General features: G+C 53.7%; 1 protein-coding gene across 2 annotated transcripts in view; it reads right to left on the bottom strand.

Annotated features, from left to right (window-relative positions):
• The window catches only part of SLC6A17 (solute carrier family 6 member 17), a gene marked incomplete at both ends in the record, with an annotated part of 28,452 nt that extends 13,888 nt beyond the window's left edge, over positions 1 to 14,564 (bottom strand). For both annotated transcript variants that reach the window (XM_080799959.1, XM_080799958.1), the window contains 5 exons: positions 5,517 to 5,627; positions 7,305 to 7,486; positions 8,229 to 8,355; positions 9,550 to 9,707; positions 14,279 to 14,564. In XM_080799959.1, the coding sequence (XP_080656085.1) occupies positions 5,517 to 5,627; positions 7,305 to 7,486; positions 8,229 to 8,355; positions 9,550 to 9,707; positions 14,279 to 14,564 (864 nt within the window). The remainder of the gene's footprint in view (positions 1 to 5,516; positions 5,628 to 7,304; positions 7,487 to 8,228; positions 8,356 to 9,549; positions 9,708 to 14,278) is intronic.
• Positions 14,565 to 17,722: the final 3,158 nt, after the last annotated feature.

Genomic DNA, 17,722 nt, shown 5'->3' on the forward strand with positions numbered 1-17,722 from the left:
AACATTTGTGTACAAGTTCTCATGTGAACGTGGTTTTGGTTCTCTTGGAAATGTGGAATGGAATTGCTGGATGATATGCTTTAACCCACTGAGCCACCCAGGCGCCCCGCTGGATGATATGCTAACACCCTTGATCCCATGGCCCTCTCCAGTGTCCACCCCTTTCTCATTTCTCTGCTCCCCTATAGAGCAAAACTCCTGAAAACAAGTAGTCTTTACCACTTGTCTCCCAATTCCTCATGTCCCATTTTCCTGTGAACCCACCACACTCAGACTTTGTCCCCAGCACTCCACCAAAACAGCTCTCGTTGAGCTCACCAGGGACCCCTCTGCAGCCAGGCGCACTGCTCATTTCTCAGTGCCCATCGCCTGACCTCTCAGCAGCTTTGGACATAGCTGACCATTCCCTCCTTAAAGCAGTTTCTCCTCTCTGCCTCTGGGATCGACATATCCACATCTCTCTCCCCTTCCTCCTCCTCTTCCTCCTCCTCCCACATTGGCTACGCTTCCCCCAACCCCTAAATGCTTCTCCTGATGCTCAGTCCTCTTTTCTATGTTCATTCTACAGGTGGCTTTCACTAGTCCACAGTTTCAAATTCTCTGATTCCCAAATTTATACCTTCCCCTGACCTGCAGACTCGTCTTTCCAACTGCCTATTCAACATCTCCACTTGGATATCTTTTGTTTTTTTAAGATTGTATTTATTATTTATTTGACAGAGAGAGAGTGCACAACCAAACACAAGCGGGGGAGAGGCAGAGGGAGAGGGAGAAGCAGGCTCCCCACTAAGCAGGGAGCCTAATGTGAGGCTCCATCCCAGGACCCTGGGACAATGACCTGAGCCGAAGGCAGAGATGCTTAATGGACTGGCCACCCAGGGCCCCTCCACTCGGATATCTATTAGACATTTTGGACCTGCCACGTCCAAAACAGTAGTCTTGAACCTGCTCCTCTCATCATTTGCCCTCATCTCCATAAATGTCAAGTCCATGCTTCTAGGTGCTCAGTCAAAAGATGTTGGAGTCATCCTTGACCATTCTCTTTCTCTTGCCCCTCAGGTCCAATCCAACAACAAATCTTGCTGACCCTACTTCCTAAATATATCCTCAATCCGACCACTTCTCATCACTTCCATTGCCATCACCTGGGTTCAAATCGCAGTCACCTGTCACTTGGATGAATTCTAGAACCTGGATGGATTCACCTGGATGGAGCCTTCTGGCAGGTCTTCCCATTCTGCCCTTGTCCCCTCAGATTCTCTATAGCAGCCAGAGGGATCCTTCAAAGACAGAAGTCAGATCATGTTGCTCCTCTGTTTAGAATCTCTAATGGCTTCCATTTCATCAAGAGTAAACACCAAAGTCATCCCTGGCCCACAAGACCCTCGTGATCTGCCTCCTATGACCTCCTCGACCACATGTCCTTACCCCTCTCCCCTCCCATCCCAGATCCAATAGCTTCCTTGAATTGGATGCCAGACACATCCAATCTCAAGGCCTTTTTGCTTATTGCTCCCTCCAGAATGGAATGTGTTACTTCCAGATATCCACACAGCCTGCTCCCCCAACTCCCACATCTTTACTTTTTATGCCACTTTCTCAGGGAGGCCCTCCTTGAACCCTCGCTGAAGCAACCCCTCTCCTTGGTGTTCCTAATCCTTCTTTCTCTGCTTTATTTTTCTCCTTAGCAACACTACCCAACAACTCCTTATTCTTGTATTGTCTGTCTCCCTAAAATACAAGCTCCAGGAGGTTTGGGAAGTTTGTCTGCTTGGTTCATGGCTGTGTCCCAGGACCCACAACAGAGCCTGGAACATAACAGGCATCCAGTGAACCTTTGCAGAACGAAGGGATAAATGAATGATGGCCATTCAGGTTGTTTTCAATCTTTTGCCACTAAAACATAGGCTGTAGTGACCAATGTTGTGCACAGATCAGTTTGCTTGTGAGTGAATATATCAGTAAGACAAGTACCTGGGAGTGGAACTGCTGGACCAAAGGACATGAACAGCTGTAGTTTCGATAAACATTTTCTGCAAGTTTTAGTGGTGAGAAGTCTACCATAACCTACGACGACTTTGTGTTGAGCAAGTCACTTGGTGAATTCTGTGGCCCTCCATGCCAGCTTGGGTTTTTCTTTCGTGGAACGTGGAAGGGAAGTAATCAGGAGAGAGGTTGCCCAAGGAATCCAAGAACTTAATTAGCCATCAACATGAGTTACTGTCCCATCAATGATGCTAGTGGGTCATCATGGTATCCTGGCCACATTGCATTATTTCTGATTTTGGAAGAATTTGTAAGAGGACATTCAGCATATCCATGGAGAGCCTATGCTTTTTTCAAGTGGATTCAGAGATGCCCTGGCCAAAAGTCCTCTTGGATTCTGCCATGGCTGCCAAATGGCATGACCCCTGGGGATTTCCTTCCTACTGTGGTCGATACATATGGAGCAGTGCACAGCCTGAGCAGCTGTGTGCAATGACCCTAGTATTCAATAACACCGTTCTAGGTCAGAAACTTGAAATGGTTCCAGGATTCCTCATATCTCATCAATCCTGTGCTGAAATAGCCCCAGCTCCACAAGAGTAGACCGCCCGGTATGGACAGTCAGAAGACTGTTTCTGAGAGTGGATCCACCCTTCTTGTGGATGACTTGGAGGAATTTGTAAATAATAGCCTCACCCAGCCATCATTACTAGATTTACCTGCAGCACAGGCTGTGAAAGGGATCCTTGACGGAACAGTTAGGCCTCCCCGTCCCTGTGCGACACATCCCTCCAAGGTCAAGGGCTGCCCCATAGAACTGCTCAGATGAGCCCATAGGCTCTATCCAGACTAACAGTCCCAAGAGCTAGATGGGTCAGGGCCACCTGCTGGGTCTTGATGACCTGGCTCTTCCAGGGCCTTCCGGGTTTGGTTTCTTTAAACTTCATCTTTGGAGGACTCTGCCCCCTGCAGATGCTGAAGTGGTAACACACCTCCAGGAAAAGGTTTTGGAACGGAGGGCCTTCTATTTTTCCAAGGGCACACCCACCATCCTGCAACCATCTGATTGGCAAAAACAGAAGTCCCTGGAACCACAGGGACTCTCCCATACAGCTGGTGGGAGTGTTGACCTTGGCTGCCATTTTGAAGGGCAGTGTGGCCACCTTCTAGCATAACTGAAGGTACATGTACCCTTTGAGATGGCAATTCCACTCCTAAACACAGACACCCTCGGGAAAATTGTGCACGTGGAGACCTGTGTAATAAGACAGGAGACCTGTCTACTGTAGCATTACTAGCCATGGGGAAAGCTGGAAACAACATAAATGAGCCTCACGTGCTCATACATGAGCACAGTTTGGTGCTACAGTGGACTACAACACAGCAGGGAAGATGGATGAACTAGAGCTCCAAACAGCACTCTAAATAAATCTCAAGTACCAGTGCTGAGCAAAAATAAAAGCCAAAGCAAGTCACAGGAAGTTGCATTATAACATGATGCCACTTACGTAAAGTTTGAAAGTACGCACAAATGCGGTATGTTGTTTACACATACGCATCCATGCATTACGAGATAAAATATGTGTATTTTAAGAAATGTATTAGGAGGGGCTTCCTGGGTGGCTCAGTTGGTTAAGCAACTGCCTTTGGCTCAGGTCATGGTCCTGCAGTCCCGGGATTGAGGCCTGCATTGGGCTCCTCGCTCAGCGGGGAGTCTGCTTCTCCCTCTGCCCCTCTCCCCCTCACGCTCTCTCTCTCATTCTCTCTCTTTCAAATAAATAAATAAAATCTTTAAAAAAGAGAGAGAGAGAGAAATGTATTAGGAGGATACACCCCACGTTCAGGATAGTGCTTATCTTTGGGGGAGGAAAGACATGGGATCAGGGCAGGCTATGAGCACACTTTTATGGTCTCTGTAATATTTTATGGCCTCTCCAATGTTTATTATATTATTATATATGTGTGTTTACATGCCTGAGACATTGTATGATTAAACAGATGTTTGAAAGAGTGTCTGAGTCAAATGCGGAGCTGTCCTGTGTGTGCTGGGGCCAGAAGCCAGTCTCATGAATCCGTCCCATCCTGGGATCTCTCAAGATGGATGCCACCAAGGGGCCCACCCACCTGGAGACATGTGTGACTCTCCCTATTTATGAACATCTCCAGAGTATACCGTTTCCTCCCAAAGCCCAGAAAAGTATAACTGACTCAAGTGAAAAGGTTAGACTGATCCTCATTCTAGAAATACAGTAGAAGTAAGTCATAAAAACCACTGGCTTTCTTTTCATGGCCGTTTCTCCCCCCAAACGTGCCAGGTTTGCATTTTGCTTCTTTGTCGGATATCACAGGTTCACGATGACCTCATGTCAGCCACATGGCTCAGGAGGCCCACTTCAGCCTCAAATATTACATCCAAGAATGCTGGGAGCCAGTGTTATTTCCTATCTGACAAATATGAGTGCTGTGTGTCTTACCCACTGCTATCCCCCAACATCCGGGGATGTTCCCAGCGGCAGAGCAGCTGGGAGGGAACAGAGATTCCCCATCGGATCTGGGTTCTAGTCCCTGTCATCTGTATGAACTTCCCGTGTGAGCACCAGTGTGGGTGAGCACATGTGTGACACAGCACTGTCGAGGACCAAGGTTGGGGGCCTCACGATGGTGGCATTCTGACCCATGCCCACAGCCTAGAGTCTCACCGAGGAGCTGGCTGCTCACTGATACATTGGCATTTGGAGGTGGACATCCCCAGCCTTTCCTGCTGGGGTTCCTAAGGTACATGGCTTGGGGCACCCTGAAGGGCTCCCAGTGTGCATTTGCAATCCCCTGACTCCTCAGGGGACCGGCCCATGCCAGCGGTGGCCAGGCGGAATACAGAGGCAAGGACACATGGTGGCAAAGACCACCATCAAGAAATCTGCGAGTAGATGTTCAGGATGCCTATGGCCCTGTGACAGCCCTGTGAAATGTGCCCAGCGTTCCCTCGCTAGGCTATGGGAGGATGAAGTGAGAGACAAAAGGAACGGATTTGATAAGGGTAAAATCATGCCCCGCGTGGTCTAGTATCCTGAATAAAACAGTAACACTGTTCCCCTGATTTGGGAACAAGCTGGGATTCCCGGCAGGGAGATAACTTTTCTTAGGCATCTCCTTGGTTCCTGCTGTCACAGATCCAGTGATGAAACCACCCATGCCCCAGCCAAACCTGCCTTCCCACCAGGGCCTCAAGCATACCCAGTGCTTTTCCACACTTGCTCCTGCCTTTCCTTTGACTGCAATGTCCAACGGCCGTTTGTTGAAATTGGACCTGCTTCCAGGTCATGCCCTCCCTGAAGCTTCCCTCCGGTTCCACCCGAACTGATGCGCTGTCCCTCTCATTGACACCTAGGGGGCAGGTGCGTGTCCCTTCACCAGTGCATGCCTCCAGGAGTCTGTGATGACTGCTTGACCCATGACAGGTCCTCAGTGAGTGCGAAATTGCAGGATGCTGGCCGGGCCCACCAGAGCTGTCAGTGCCCCCAGACCCTTACCTTGGGGGTGAACATGTGCAGAATGCCATCAACGGCCCCTCGCAGCAGCAGCCCCCGGACCAGGAAGCAGGCAAGCACCACGTAGGGGAAGAGGGAGCTGAAGTACATCACCTACAGAGAGGACAGGGACCCACCGTGGGGCAGAGGGCCCCCTGCAGCCAGCACCCCTCTCCCCACTCACAGCTGGGGCATCCCCCTCCCCGCTCACAGTCAGAGCACCCAAGCCTCCTCTGATGGCAGCAGAAAGAGAAGCCCTGGGACCCCTGGGCACAGGGCCAAAACCACCACACACCTGGCACTGAGCCAAGGCAGAAGCAGGAGCACAGACAAGCTGGAGTCAGCATGGCTGTGCCTGGGGCTCGCCTCCCCCTTTCAAGAGCTGGCAGGGCCGGGCCTGCAGCCTTCCCACCCCCAAGGGCCGCCAAGGGGGTAAGGAAGCCTCTCCTCTCCCCTCTTCATTTTTTCATGTCTCATGCCCGCTATTCCATCCCTGACTCCAGTGGGCCCCCTAAGGCTCTCCCCTGTCCTTTAGAGCTCCTTTGATGGAAGGCATCCGGGAGGTTACAGGCATGGCTCCCAAGCCAAAACATCAGAGAAGGTCCTGCCTCTTGTGATTATACATCACCCGCTGTTTTCTAGCACGTGCATTTCTCATGCATTTCTGCATCCCCGCGGCAGAGAGCTGCCCAGGAAGGAGATGCTCACAGCACGTCTGCTGCGCCGAAACAATCAAGAGGGCTGTTTGGGTGGGATGGTGTTGAAGGTGTAAGCATGTATGCGTCCAGAGCTGGAGCACCTGAGTTCTGATCCTGGCTCTGCCATTTACCTACCATGTGACCCTGAGCTATTCATGTAACCTCTGCGTGCCTCCGTTTGTGCATCTATGAAATGGGTGTAAGGCTTCTGAACTCATAAGGTTGCTGTGGACCAAGAGTGTTCATATGTGTGGCAGTACTTGATAAATGCCCCCAAGTGTCAGCTACTATTTTGGCCTGTGGAGAGGGAAGAGGGGGTGGCTGAGACCAAGTTACCTTCCCAAGGCTTAGCTTCCCTACTCGAGAAGCACATTATGGAACCTGGAGCCTCAGACGTTCCAGCTCTGGGACTGACTGGCTACGTGACCTCAGGGGAGGGGCTTTCCCAGCTCTGGGCCTCAGTTTCCTCATCTGTAGAATGGACAGATCGAGCCACGGCTCTGGCTCGAATACTGATATGTGACAAAGAAGAAAGGGCCCTCACTTGCAGGGGGTGTGTGGGGTTGGCTGGGCTGCACCCTGAGAGAGCAGGGGAAAGCCACCCTCAGATGCCCCAGGCCTCTTCACTCACAGCACCTGCCTGTTCCAGGCACCCTTTATTTCATACATGGTGAGCTGCTGATTTTCACCAAAAAGTGCTCAGGGAACACTCTTCTAGGCCTTTTGCTTGGGAACCTAAGGGACGAGGATCTCAACGAACATCCCTGGATCTGTACTCCTAGCTTTCTTCCTCTTTAAAGTCTGTGGAGCGGGTCTGATGTATATGACCCCAGAGGTGGCTGGGGGTCAAGCCCTGATTTTCCACAAGCCCCCTCCCAGCCACTCCTGGTGGGCTGTTCACAGGGAACAGTGACAGCCGTGAAACACCCATCGCACCCATGGCGGGGGACCTGTGTCGTCATCTTGAGCCCCCAAGAGGCCAAGCCCACTCAGTAGACCCTGCGTGGCACGGCGGAACCCAGGGCCATCAGCCCCCTGCCTGCCATGCTCTTCTGCAGCCGGTTGTGCGGGTTGGACTCCTTTCCCGACTCACCTTCCCCGAGGACTGGATGCCCTTGACAACGGCCATACCCACGATGCTCCAGGCCACCAGGAGACACAGGGTCATCTTCCAGTTGAGGCCGCCGCTCTCCGAGATGGAGTTGGAGATGTCCAAGGCCTCCCGGTACCAGAAGTAGGTAGTGGCTGAGCTCTTCTCACACTCTGCCTCCACCACTAGAACAGTAACAAAGGCCCCCTCAGGCAGGGCTGTGGGGTCACCTCCTCCGCCTGATCCCCACCCAGGGCGGCAGCGGGTGAGCAGCTGGCTGAGTGCGGCTAGCGGAGGGGGGTGCTGTGCTCCTTCTGGGCGAGCCAGGATCTGGCAGACCCTGAGGACTCCAGATGGGGCTCCAGATGGGGCCCAGGAGGCTTCGGGACACACGGATCTGGCTGAATTTCCACACATGCCACCCCTTCCCGCTTCCATGGAGGACAGTAAGGAATGGCAGAGCTGGCCCCACGTTCCTCGGGAAAGGTCCTGAGCTAGGAGCCAGACCTCTGGTGTCTCATCTCAGATCCTGGCGTGAACACAGGAAAGTCACTTCTGGACCTCAGTTTACCCATCGGTGAGGTGGGATAAATCATCCAGCCTTTTAAAAGACTGGCATGCAAAGTAAGGCTGTTTCCAGATAGGATGGTTATTTGAGTAACACAGGACCACTGAAAACAACTAAACAAAAGCCACACTTTCCAGAGTTTTCCCTACACTCATTTCATTCAATCCCCCTAAGAACTCTATGGGACAGGCCGGCAAGGGCCATCAGAATGGACCAGAGAGGGAAGGTGTCTAATACAAGGTGACAAGTTAATGAAATCCCAAACCTGTGCCTAAGCCTCTTAGGCTCCTTCAAGCCCTTCCTGGGACGGGCTGGCTGGGGTCCCCAGGGTGGTCCTACTCAGGGGGTCCCATACTTGCCTGCCACAGTCCCATTCCTGATGACGGGACATTCGCTCCACGGCAGCGGGTACTGGAAGGACTTGAAGAAGTAGAAGATACTCCACCCGATGATCACGTTATAATACAGCCCAACAAAGAGGCAGACCTGAGGACAAGGGTCCATTGTGGGGGGAGAGGTCATGAAGGCCGCAGTCCCCACCCCCACCCCCAGTCCACGGGCCTCCCTTGCAGGAGGAGGCGGAGGAGGGGGAGGAGAAGGAGGAGGAAGAGGAGGAGGAGGAAGGGGCTCTGAGGGCCTCCTCCTAATCCTCCGTTCATCTGGTATTCAGGGAATCCACAGAGGAATGCTTCAGATATTAAAGATCTCTCCTCTAAGCAATGAACTCTTAAAATGCTAATCCTTTCCAGTTTGAAATTCTTCTAAGATGCTTAAAGCATTTCCCCATCATTTCCTGATGACTCGGGGTGACAGTTGCAGAGCTACTCTCTGGGACTGTGGAGGCCCGCACAGCCTTTGTGTCCCCAGACAACGGCCCCAGACGGAACGGCTCTGGAGGCCCTGCGGATGCTTCCTACTGGTGTCTTGTGTCCTCCCTCCCCTAAGGACACCGCTCTCTCTTTGGTCCTGGCGGCAGCCTGCCCCCAGAAAGATGTCACTTCTCGTGTCTTGGAAACGCGATCACTAGTCTCGGTAGAAATCTACTTGGAGGAGGAAGGCGTCAATTCGGACTGAAGGTCTGAGCAGTTTCGCCGAAAGCCTTGCTTTGACACGATCTGGCTGCTGAGAGACCCCTTCCACCTGCAGGGGCCCAGCTCTGTTATGCTGATCCCTGGCTCCCACTGTTCCAAAGCCTCACCCCTCCTGGTTCGGCCACAGAGCTCTTGTCTGAGACCTTCTCCCACTCTGTTCCTGTGCCTAGCAAACAGGCAATGAGACCTCGTGCCTCAGGGCAGCCTTTCCCTGGGCCCAACACTTGCCCAGTGCAAATACTCTTCAATCAAGGAAAGAGGAAGGGCCTCCCTCACTCGGGGCTGAGGGGCTGATAAGCAGACAGAAGTATCCCAGACGGTTCATGTGTCCGCAGAGAACTCCAGCAGAGATGTCCCAGCCTTTCCTCCTTGATAACATTTCCAAATATTATATCCTGCCCCAGGCAGCACAGCCCGCTTTCAGTGTAGGAAATGCATGGCCCTGGGACGCCAGCTGGAAGCAGTTCTCGCAAGCAAGGTCTCCCTCCCTACCCTTGATCTGGTCCCAGACTCTGGTCTGCAAACCCCGTCCCCCAGGGGCGGCCCCCCCGGCCCGCCAGCTCACGCCCAGTGCTGGCCCCCAACTCACTATGCAGCTGGAGAAGCCGATGCCCCCCAGGCGGGGACACACGTAGTGCCACACACCGATGCTGCCACGGCGGATCCTCTGGCCCACAGCCAGCTCCAAGAAGAAGAGCGGGATCCCGATGATGACCAGCAGCACGAGGTAGGGCACAAGGTATGCACCTGGGGAGGACAGGGGCGTGTCAGAGGGTGTCCGGAGCAGGGCACCAGGCTGAGGGCAGACAGCCACGTCCTGCAGTCTCGCCCGCACCTCTGACCATCCTCAAACTGCTCCAGGCCTTGTGCTCCTCCAGGAGGGGTCTGGCTCCCACGTGTGACCCACCACCACACACTACCTCCCCTGCCCCCACTTCTTCCCCTTGACTCCCCTGATCTGAAATTCTGGGGGAGGACTGCTCACAAGGTTAGATTCAGAGACAGACAGACAGACACCCTACCGTCTCTTCAGAAATTCACATGTCAAGTCCCCGGTTGCCTCCTGATGTACTGGGAGGACACCTGTTCACACTCACTCCCAGCCCCAGAGGAGCAGCCCCAGATGGAGTGGGCCCTGCTCCCTCGCCCCCCAGAGGCCCAGACCCCAGGCACGGTCTTGCCCGCCTCTGAAGCAGATGCTGATGCCGCAGACCGGGCAGCTCCAGGAGGCAGAGCCTGGAAGCTCTCCAGGGAGAGAGGGCCTGACCAGCATCACCATGAATCTACAGCCAATTGGGAGGAATGAGAGAGAGAAATTAGCAGTTTGGAAATGCATAGCCGGAGGGGATCGTAACGGAGAGACAGAATGGATCTTGATAAAGATTCCAGATGATAAATTAAGTTCACGGTCCCTGGCCTCCATGCAGACGCAATCTCAATTCTAAGTGACAGGGCGTTTAGCAGGAGAATTAAAATCGTGTCTGGACACAGACGAGTGATTTCTGCGGAGAGCTGTGCCAGCAACCTAGTCTTGTTAGCAAAGCCATCAGACGGCCCCAGTCACCAGGGCCTCGGTGGTCACCTGGCACCCCCAGACCAAGCTTTGCCGGCTAGGAGTATCCAGAAGACCTCCAGCCACCCGTGGCTCTGCCCCCCAAAACAGGACATGCCACATGTAGCCAATCTGCCCACGACCCTGGGGGACGAGCCATTTCCCAGGCACTAGGCCTGGCACTTGGCAACAGCCAGCTGTTTACTACAGCTGCCCCCTGTGCTGGGCATGAGCAGTGGGGGGATCTGGGGGCAAAAGAAAGCACAACCCTATCCCAGCACCGCTCACAATCTGGGAGGCAGGAGGGGTAGGTTCCTGTGAGCAACGTGAGCACATGTGCGCGAACACACACACACACACACACACACACACACACACACGGACTAGCCCCGGAGGGCCAGCTGAGTTCCAGGCCTGCCTAGGGAGGGGTCAGAGCCCAACACAACTAATCAGCAAAGGCTTTCAGGGGCGGTAACCCACCCAGCCTCACACGACAGCATCTAATTCATTTAACACACAACTACACGCAGTCACACGTACGCATAAGTTCCTCTTGTCACTAACAAGGAGGGCCATCCTGGCACCCAAAGGAGAGGGGGCCTGAAGGACTCCTAGTTCTGTCTCCTGGTCTGGGGTTCGGGGAAATGCAAGAGGAGACTCATGACATGCAGAAAAGTGAAGGGACGCAGCTCACCGGTTTTGTATTTCAGCCATACCCCCTCGGGGGCGGGGGTGGGGGGCAAAATGTGCAGGGAGGTGGGTTTTGGGGTGTCCAAAGGGTAGGCTGGCGTCTTCTGTGAAGGCTTCTCTCCTCTCTCCCAAAGAACCAGGGAGAGCCTCCACATATGTGCTGTCCACAGAGCGGCTCTCAGCCAAGACCGGCCACGGGCATGCCGCCACCTGCCACTGGGGCCAGTGGCCTGAGTCGGTCAGGCCCAGGGCACGGACTTCGCAGCAGCTCTCCTCCCCCAAGCCACAGCCCAGCCATCCACAGCACTCAGGGGCTGGGGTCTGGGTGAGGCTTTCTGGGTAGGCAGAGCTCCTTTTTCTTATCAACCCTTGTTGAAATCATTTGGAAATGCACCCTTTCCACCTTCGAAAATACAATTTGGAGACACAATGGGATTCCCGTGGCTATTTCAGTGACTTAGGGAAACTCTGGGTCCTCCCTCTCAACAGCTGGGAGTACTGCTCAGGGTGTCAGGCTCTGGGAAGCTGGGCTGTGGCAACTCCGAGACCTCCTGGATCTCCGCAGTCTCCGTCTTGGTCTATACTCTGGGTCTTGCTTCCGGCAAACACTGAGGTTATTTCTGGGATTTGGAAGGCCACCTGGGTCCCAGCCTGCTGAGATGCATACCGAGTAGGGGCTGAGACAGCCCTCAGGGCCAGACCTCCAGAGCCGGAATCCTGGCTCTGCCACTTACTAGCTGTGTGACTTTGGGCCAATTCCTTGATCTCTCTGTGCCACTTTTGGTCTTCTAAAAAAAGATGATAACATTTGGCAGAACCACATGAAACTGCTGATATGTGACCATCTTTGGCTCAGAAAAGCATGCATTCACAGGCTTCCATGCTCCCTTTTGAACGGGCCGGGGCCGGGGATGGGGGGCTGTTGTGAGGATTACACGAGTTACTTTGTCTTAGTCAGCACTTGAAGAACAGAACGGTTGCCTCTTTGTCATAAAAATCAACAGGAGGAAAAAAAAGCCAATTAGGAGAACCAGATCAAAGGAAACTTCAGCATCAAGTGGAGCTAAGCAGAGTTCCAGAATGTTCACCCCAGATTTAAGCCAGGTTTGCCGGGCTCCCCCACAGCTCAAAACTACAGAGCTGCCTCTCCCCCACCCAACAGTTTTCTCCTTCCTTTATCTGAAATGGGATCATTTGACTCCTTCCAGAAATCATTTGGGATGACTTACCGTAATGCTCGTAGACTACGGGAGCGGAGCGTTAAAGGCAGAGATAAGAAGGGATTCTAGGAATGAGACAGGATGGAAGAGTGCGAGCAGGAACGGGGAAGGGAGAGTTCAGAATCCAGAGCGCTGACAACTCTTCTGGGGGCTGTCTGCGGGGTCTGGGTCCAGGGCGATGGGCTGGTGACACCGTTAGCAAGAAAGCTTTGGCAAGCCCACTGCCCCGGGAGTGTGTGTGGTGGGGAGAGGGACTCTGATTCAGCGCCGGGGGGGCCCAGGCAAAGGACAAGCTTAGAGGTTCCCGGCTGGAGTCCCAGAGGTGACGTGTCCTCCGACGTCAGTGGATGCTTGTTGTCATCATCTCTCAGCACATAAAAGAACCACACACCTAGATTTGTATCCTTGCTTTGGGCTGATCTTGTAGCCACTCAGTGACCTGAGTCTGGCCACGTCACCCAGACCAAAAGCTCTAACTGGCAGTTACTGATTGATTGATTGATTGATTGACTGGTTGGGGCGGGGCGGGGAAAAACCTTTCATAGCATGGAGAGCGTATGGTAAGTGCTCTAGTGGAGAGATAAAAGCCTCTGGCCTCAGTTATATAGGCTCAAAGGGCCATTCTCACTTCCTGCCCTTCAACAGAGATTGGAAAGGAGAGGAAGCCTCCAGCCAAACTTGGCCTCTGAGCCAGAGAGGGTGTGTTCTGGAGAGGAGGGAGTGTCCCTGAATGGGGCTGCGTCTCTGGGAGAGGCTCCATGGCCAGAGCCCCATGGAGCAGAGACAGAAGGAGTCAGGTGAAATGCCTACAAAGCTGTGGCCAACCATCAGGCTGGCATGGGGAAGTCCCAGGCCACGGAGACTAAGAGCCACAAGGGCTCTCTGCTGACTCAAGTCACTTTCCCAGATATCCCAGCTTGTAAATTCATTGTCTTTAGCCTGCTAGGTTTTTCTCTTTATTTTCTGTTATTTTTCCCCTGGTTTCAAAACAAATTACTTTTGAAACAGTCCAGCCTGCCTCAGAGGGGCTGGGGATGATAATGCCCAGGGGCTGTGACCCGGATTTGACACCAGGGGCAAGATCCTCTAGGGGGATTAAAACACAAGGGGTTGTGTGAGGCCCCCTCCTCCTGGGAGGCAGCAGCAAGGGTACTCAGATGCCAGGGCCAAGCTGTCCAGCTTAGAATCCTTACTTTATCACTAGCTGTGTGACCTTGAGCAAGTCATCTAACCTCTCTGTGCCTCAGTTTTGCAGTCCCTACCATGAGGATGATGACTCTTCCCTCACATAGAGTGTAGGGGGAATCAGTGGTTGAATTGTATGAAATTGGCATTTTGGTTGTTCCAAGACACTCAAATACCAGCAATTTCATGCATTTCAGCCTAATATCCAATAAGTATTGAACAGGGCCTGGCACCCAGCAAGCATTTCGTTAGAATGGCCACCTGCTGCTCTTCACTATGCCTCAGATATGAGTTAAGCATTCTACACGTAAAGCCCACTGAACCCTCCCCACTCTGCCGTGAGGCAGGATCGACTCTTACTCCCATTTTACAAATGAAGAACAGAGAGGCACAGAGAGATCAAGCAACTTGCACGGGGTCTCTGGGCTGGCCAGCTGCGTTGGGGTCTGCCCGCGGGCCATCCCGGGCCGAAGCGCGTGTCCTCGCTATCACCGCTCCCGGCAGCCTCTTGCTCGCTGTTAACCATTGGCTCTTTCTGGGGAGCCTTCCTGGAGAATCCCGAGCCCCATCCTCTAAGAGCCCCAGCTCTGCACAGGGCTGGCTGCTCCTTTCCACGCCTCGGCCTGGCCCAGCTGCAGAATGCCATCGGGGCAAGCGGGGCCGCCTCTTACCGCCTCCATTTTTCTGGCACAGGTAGGGGAACCTCCAGATGTTGCCCAGGCCCACAGAGAACCCAATCTGGGCCAGGATGTACTGCAGCTTGCTGTTCCAAGCCGGCCGGTCCTCGGCCTCCAGCTCCTCCTCTGCCGCCTTCTGCTTGCCGCCGGCCTCGCCCGCCACGTTCAGGATGCTCTGCTTGTAGTCCACCGGCTCCTCGAGGGCCAGCAGGTCAGCCACCGACTCCGTGACATGCTCGTTGCTGTGCTCACGCTGCGTCACCTTGCTGTTCTTCGGCATGGGTGCCGCCTGGGCCACGCAGCCCCGCTCCGCCGCACTCAGAGGTGACTCTCGGCTGCCGTCAGCTCCTTCTCATCCGGGGACCTGGGAGAGCGACCGGGTGAGCAGGAGAGGATTAGCTGACCGTGGCAAGAGAGGCGGGGAGCCCACATGGGCCCCAGTCCCCCATCACTCCGGGGCACACACTCAGAGGCCGGGCAGTGAATGGCCTGGAACACTGAGCTTGCCTTCCTCCCCCTCACAGGGTGCCCACCGAGGAGCTCAAAGTCTGCAGACTTGGTTTTCCCACAGGCCTTATGTGAGCAGCACTGAAAGGCACACCTAGGGGTACCCAGGTGGCTCATCAGTTAAGAGTCTGCCTTAGGCTCGGGCCATGATCCCGGGGTTCTGGGATCGAGCTCTGTGGCTGGGTTCTTGCTCAGCAGGGAGCCTGCTTCTTCCTCTCCCTCTCTCTCCCCCTGCTTGTGCTCTGTCTGCCAAACAAAATCTTAAAAAAAAAGAAAAAGAAAGGAAAGGTAAACCTACTGGGGGCAGAAGAAGCCAAACCAGACACCAACCCCAAATAAAGGGCCCTCTATGACAGTACCCCCCACTTCTCATAACTGCATGTCCTAGAGTGTTCAAGAGGCCCTCACAGCCCTCCCCCGGCCCCAGGTGGCACAAGTTGGTGGCCAAGCCCTACCCGTCCTGAGCTCTACATAGCTAAACCACCCGGTGAGACCCAGGGAGGCTGGTGTCTGCCATCACTGGGGTCTTTCTATTCCAAATACGGATCATGGGCCAGGAGCATCACGGGGAGCTTGTTAGAAATGCGGACTCTCAGGATCACCCCCAGACTGACTGAGTCAGTCTCTGTATTTTTACAGAACTCTCTGGTGATTCAAAGGGACATTAATGCTTGCAAAAGAAAAAAAAAAAAAAAACGTTAGAGCTCCAACCGCAGGGACCCTGCACATCGGCCCCTGCATCCCCTGCAGTCCCCAGGCAGGAGCACTGACCAGGTTCTGCTAGGGATTCTGGCACAGCCGCCCTAGAGGCGTCTGCTGAGTGCCAACAAATGCTGGGTCATCGCTCAGCGCTGACATTATCTGAGGGCCACTGCAGCCAAGAGCCAGTTCTCCATCCTTCGGTGACAGCTTTACAGCAGATAATGTCTGCACGATGCGGGCGGGGGAGGCAAAACCCTCCCCAGCTCCTGCCACTCCTCATCTGTCTTTCATGCTTTTCCTTAAAGAAATAAAGCACCAAGGAAATGAGTCCTTTGAAGGATATCAACATGCTGTGTTTCAATGCACCTCCTCGTCAAGGGGAGGTTGGAGGATTTAAAATTAAACATGCATACACCCGGGCTGCCATTGCCCTGCATCTTTCGAGGGATGTAAATTACCCAGCTCTGTAATTCCTTGACAAAGGGAAGGAGTTGCCTTTGGAATCCTTGGTCCCCTCTGTTCTCCTCTGTGCCGTCGGAACAGCATGGGCAGCGGCACCACGAAGCAGAAGCTTCACCCAGACCGCCTGGCCAACTCCAGTAAAGACCCAGGCTTCAAGGGGACCTGACCAGCCAGATCCTGTTACATGTGTAGTGATGCTGGGAGACCCGACAGACGGGGGCCGTCTACACTGGCCTGTGCGGTTCACCAGCCGTCCCTGGGCCAGGCCGGGTACCACAGCAGCAGGTGACACCTCCCTGCTTTCCACATCCAAGGGAGACCATGAGTCTTTAGTGACAACACCGCCACCACCCCCCTGCCGTCCATCCCAGGAACAGTCAAGGTCTTGGGCCTTGAAGGGACTGAGACAAAACCAGTCTGCCTAAAAGACCTCAGAATTCACTATAAGAAATGCAGCTCTCTGCTGGGACTCCTCTTCACATCCGGTCAGGCGAACGTTCCACTGTGTCCCGGAGGGAGTGTGTGTTCCATGGACCCTTCAGCCCTCAGCCTCCCCAGGCTGCCATGTGGCCCATGCCACTTAAGGGAATGGTGCCCTCAGAAGTCATGCAATGGGGAGGCCTGTGTTCTTGCTGGTGCTGCCAGGATGAGCCCCTCCCCCTTCCCTAGTCAGCAGGTCCCTCTCACCAGGGCACTCAAATAGAGAAAACTTAAGGCCCATGCAATATCTGGCTGGCTAGCTATCCTATCTCCCCTACAGTTTAAACAAGAGTTTTAATTAAAAACTAGAACTGGGGGGGATGCCTGGGTAGCTCAGTCGGTTAAGCATCTGCCTTTGGCTCAGGTCTTGATCCTGGGGTCCTGGGATCGAGTCCCGCATCAGGCTTCCTACTCAGCGGGGAGCCTGCTTCTCCCTCTTCCTCTGTCTGCTGTTCCCCCTGCTTGTTCTCTCTCTCTCTCTTCACCCCCCATCAAGTAAATAAATAAATAAATAAAATCTTTAAAAAAATAAAAACTAGAACTGGGGAGAAGGGTTGGGGTCCCTCTGGAGATGGCAATCACTAGGGTCCCAGCTCAGAGCCTAACTCCAGGTACTGGGCCTGCAGTGGAATTTGATCAGGACAGATCTGCAGTGCATTAAGTATGATTTACCGCCCATCATCCCATAACTGGAGAAAACCAAAGGGGATTCCCGCAAGTCCGCAGAATTTATCCTGCTGCTGGCCAACTGGAGGACAAGCTTTCCCATAAATAGCTGAGAGAGTGGCAGCTCTGGTCACCAACAAAGAAAGGGCTGCGGGGCGGGGGGAGGGGGGTGCCGCCGGACAAGTCTCATTTAAGCTAGGAGGACTCAAGGACAAAATCAGCACATTCTGGTAAAGCCAGGGAAGGCTGGCCACAGCAGCATCACAGAAACCATAGGAATCAGCCCAGCCAAAGCCTCTTCCTTCTTCCCAAGATATGAGTGAGCATCCTGTATCACAGGAGGGGGGCCCAGAGGCCTCCTGGGCCATCAGGCTCACAGGACAAAAAGTGCTGGTGCAAATTCGCAAGCAGAGCCCCTGGGCTGGGCGACAATCCTGACTGGAACATTCTGTGCCCAGAAACACGCTCAGTGACAACCGAGCCTGACACATAGAATATTAAAGCTCGAGGGGCCCTAGCAATATTCTCATTTTCTATATGAGGAAATTGAGGCCCCACAGATGAAGTGACTTGCCCAAAGCCACTGGATCAGACTCAGCATGGGGGGTAGGAAACAGGAAG

Source organism: Martes martes (assembly GCF_963455335.1).
Source record: "Martes martes genome assembly, chromosome: 4".
NCBI lineage: Eukaryota > Metazoa > Chordata > Mammalia > Carnivora > Mustelidae > Martes > Martes martes.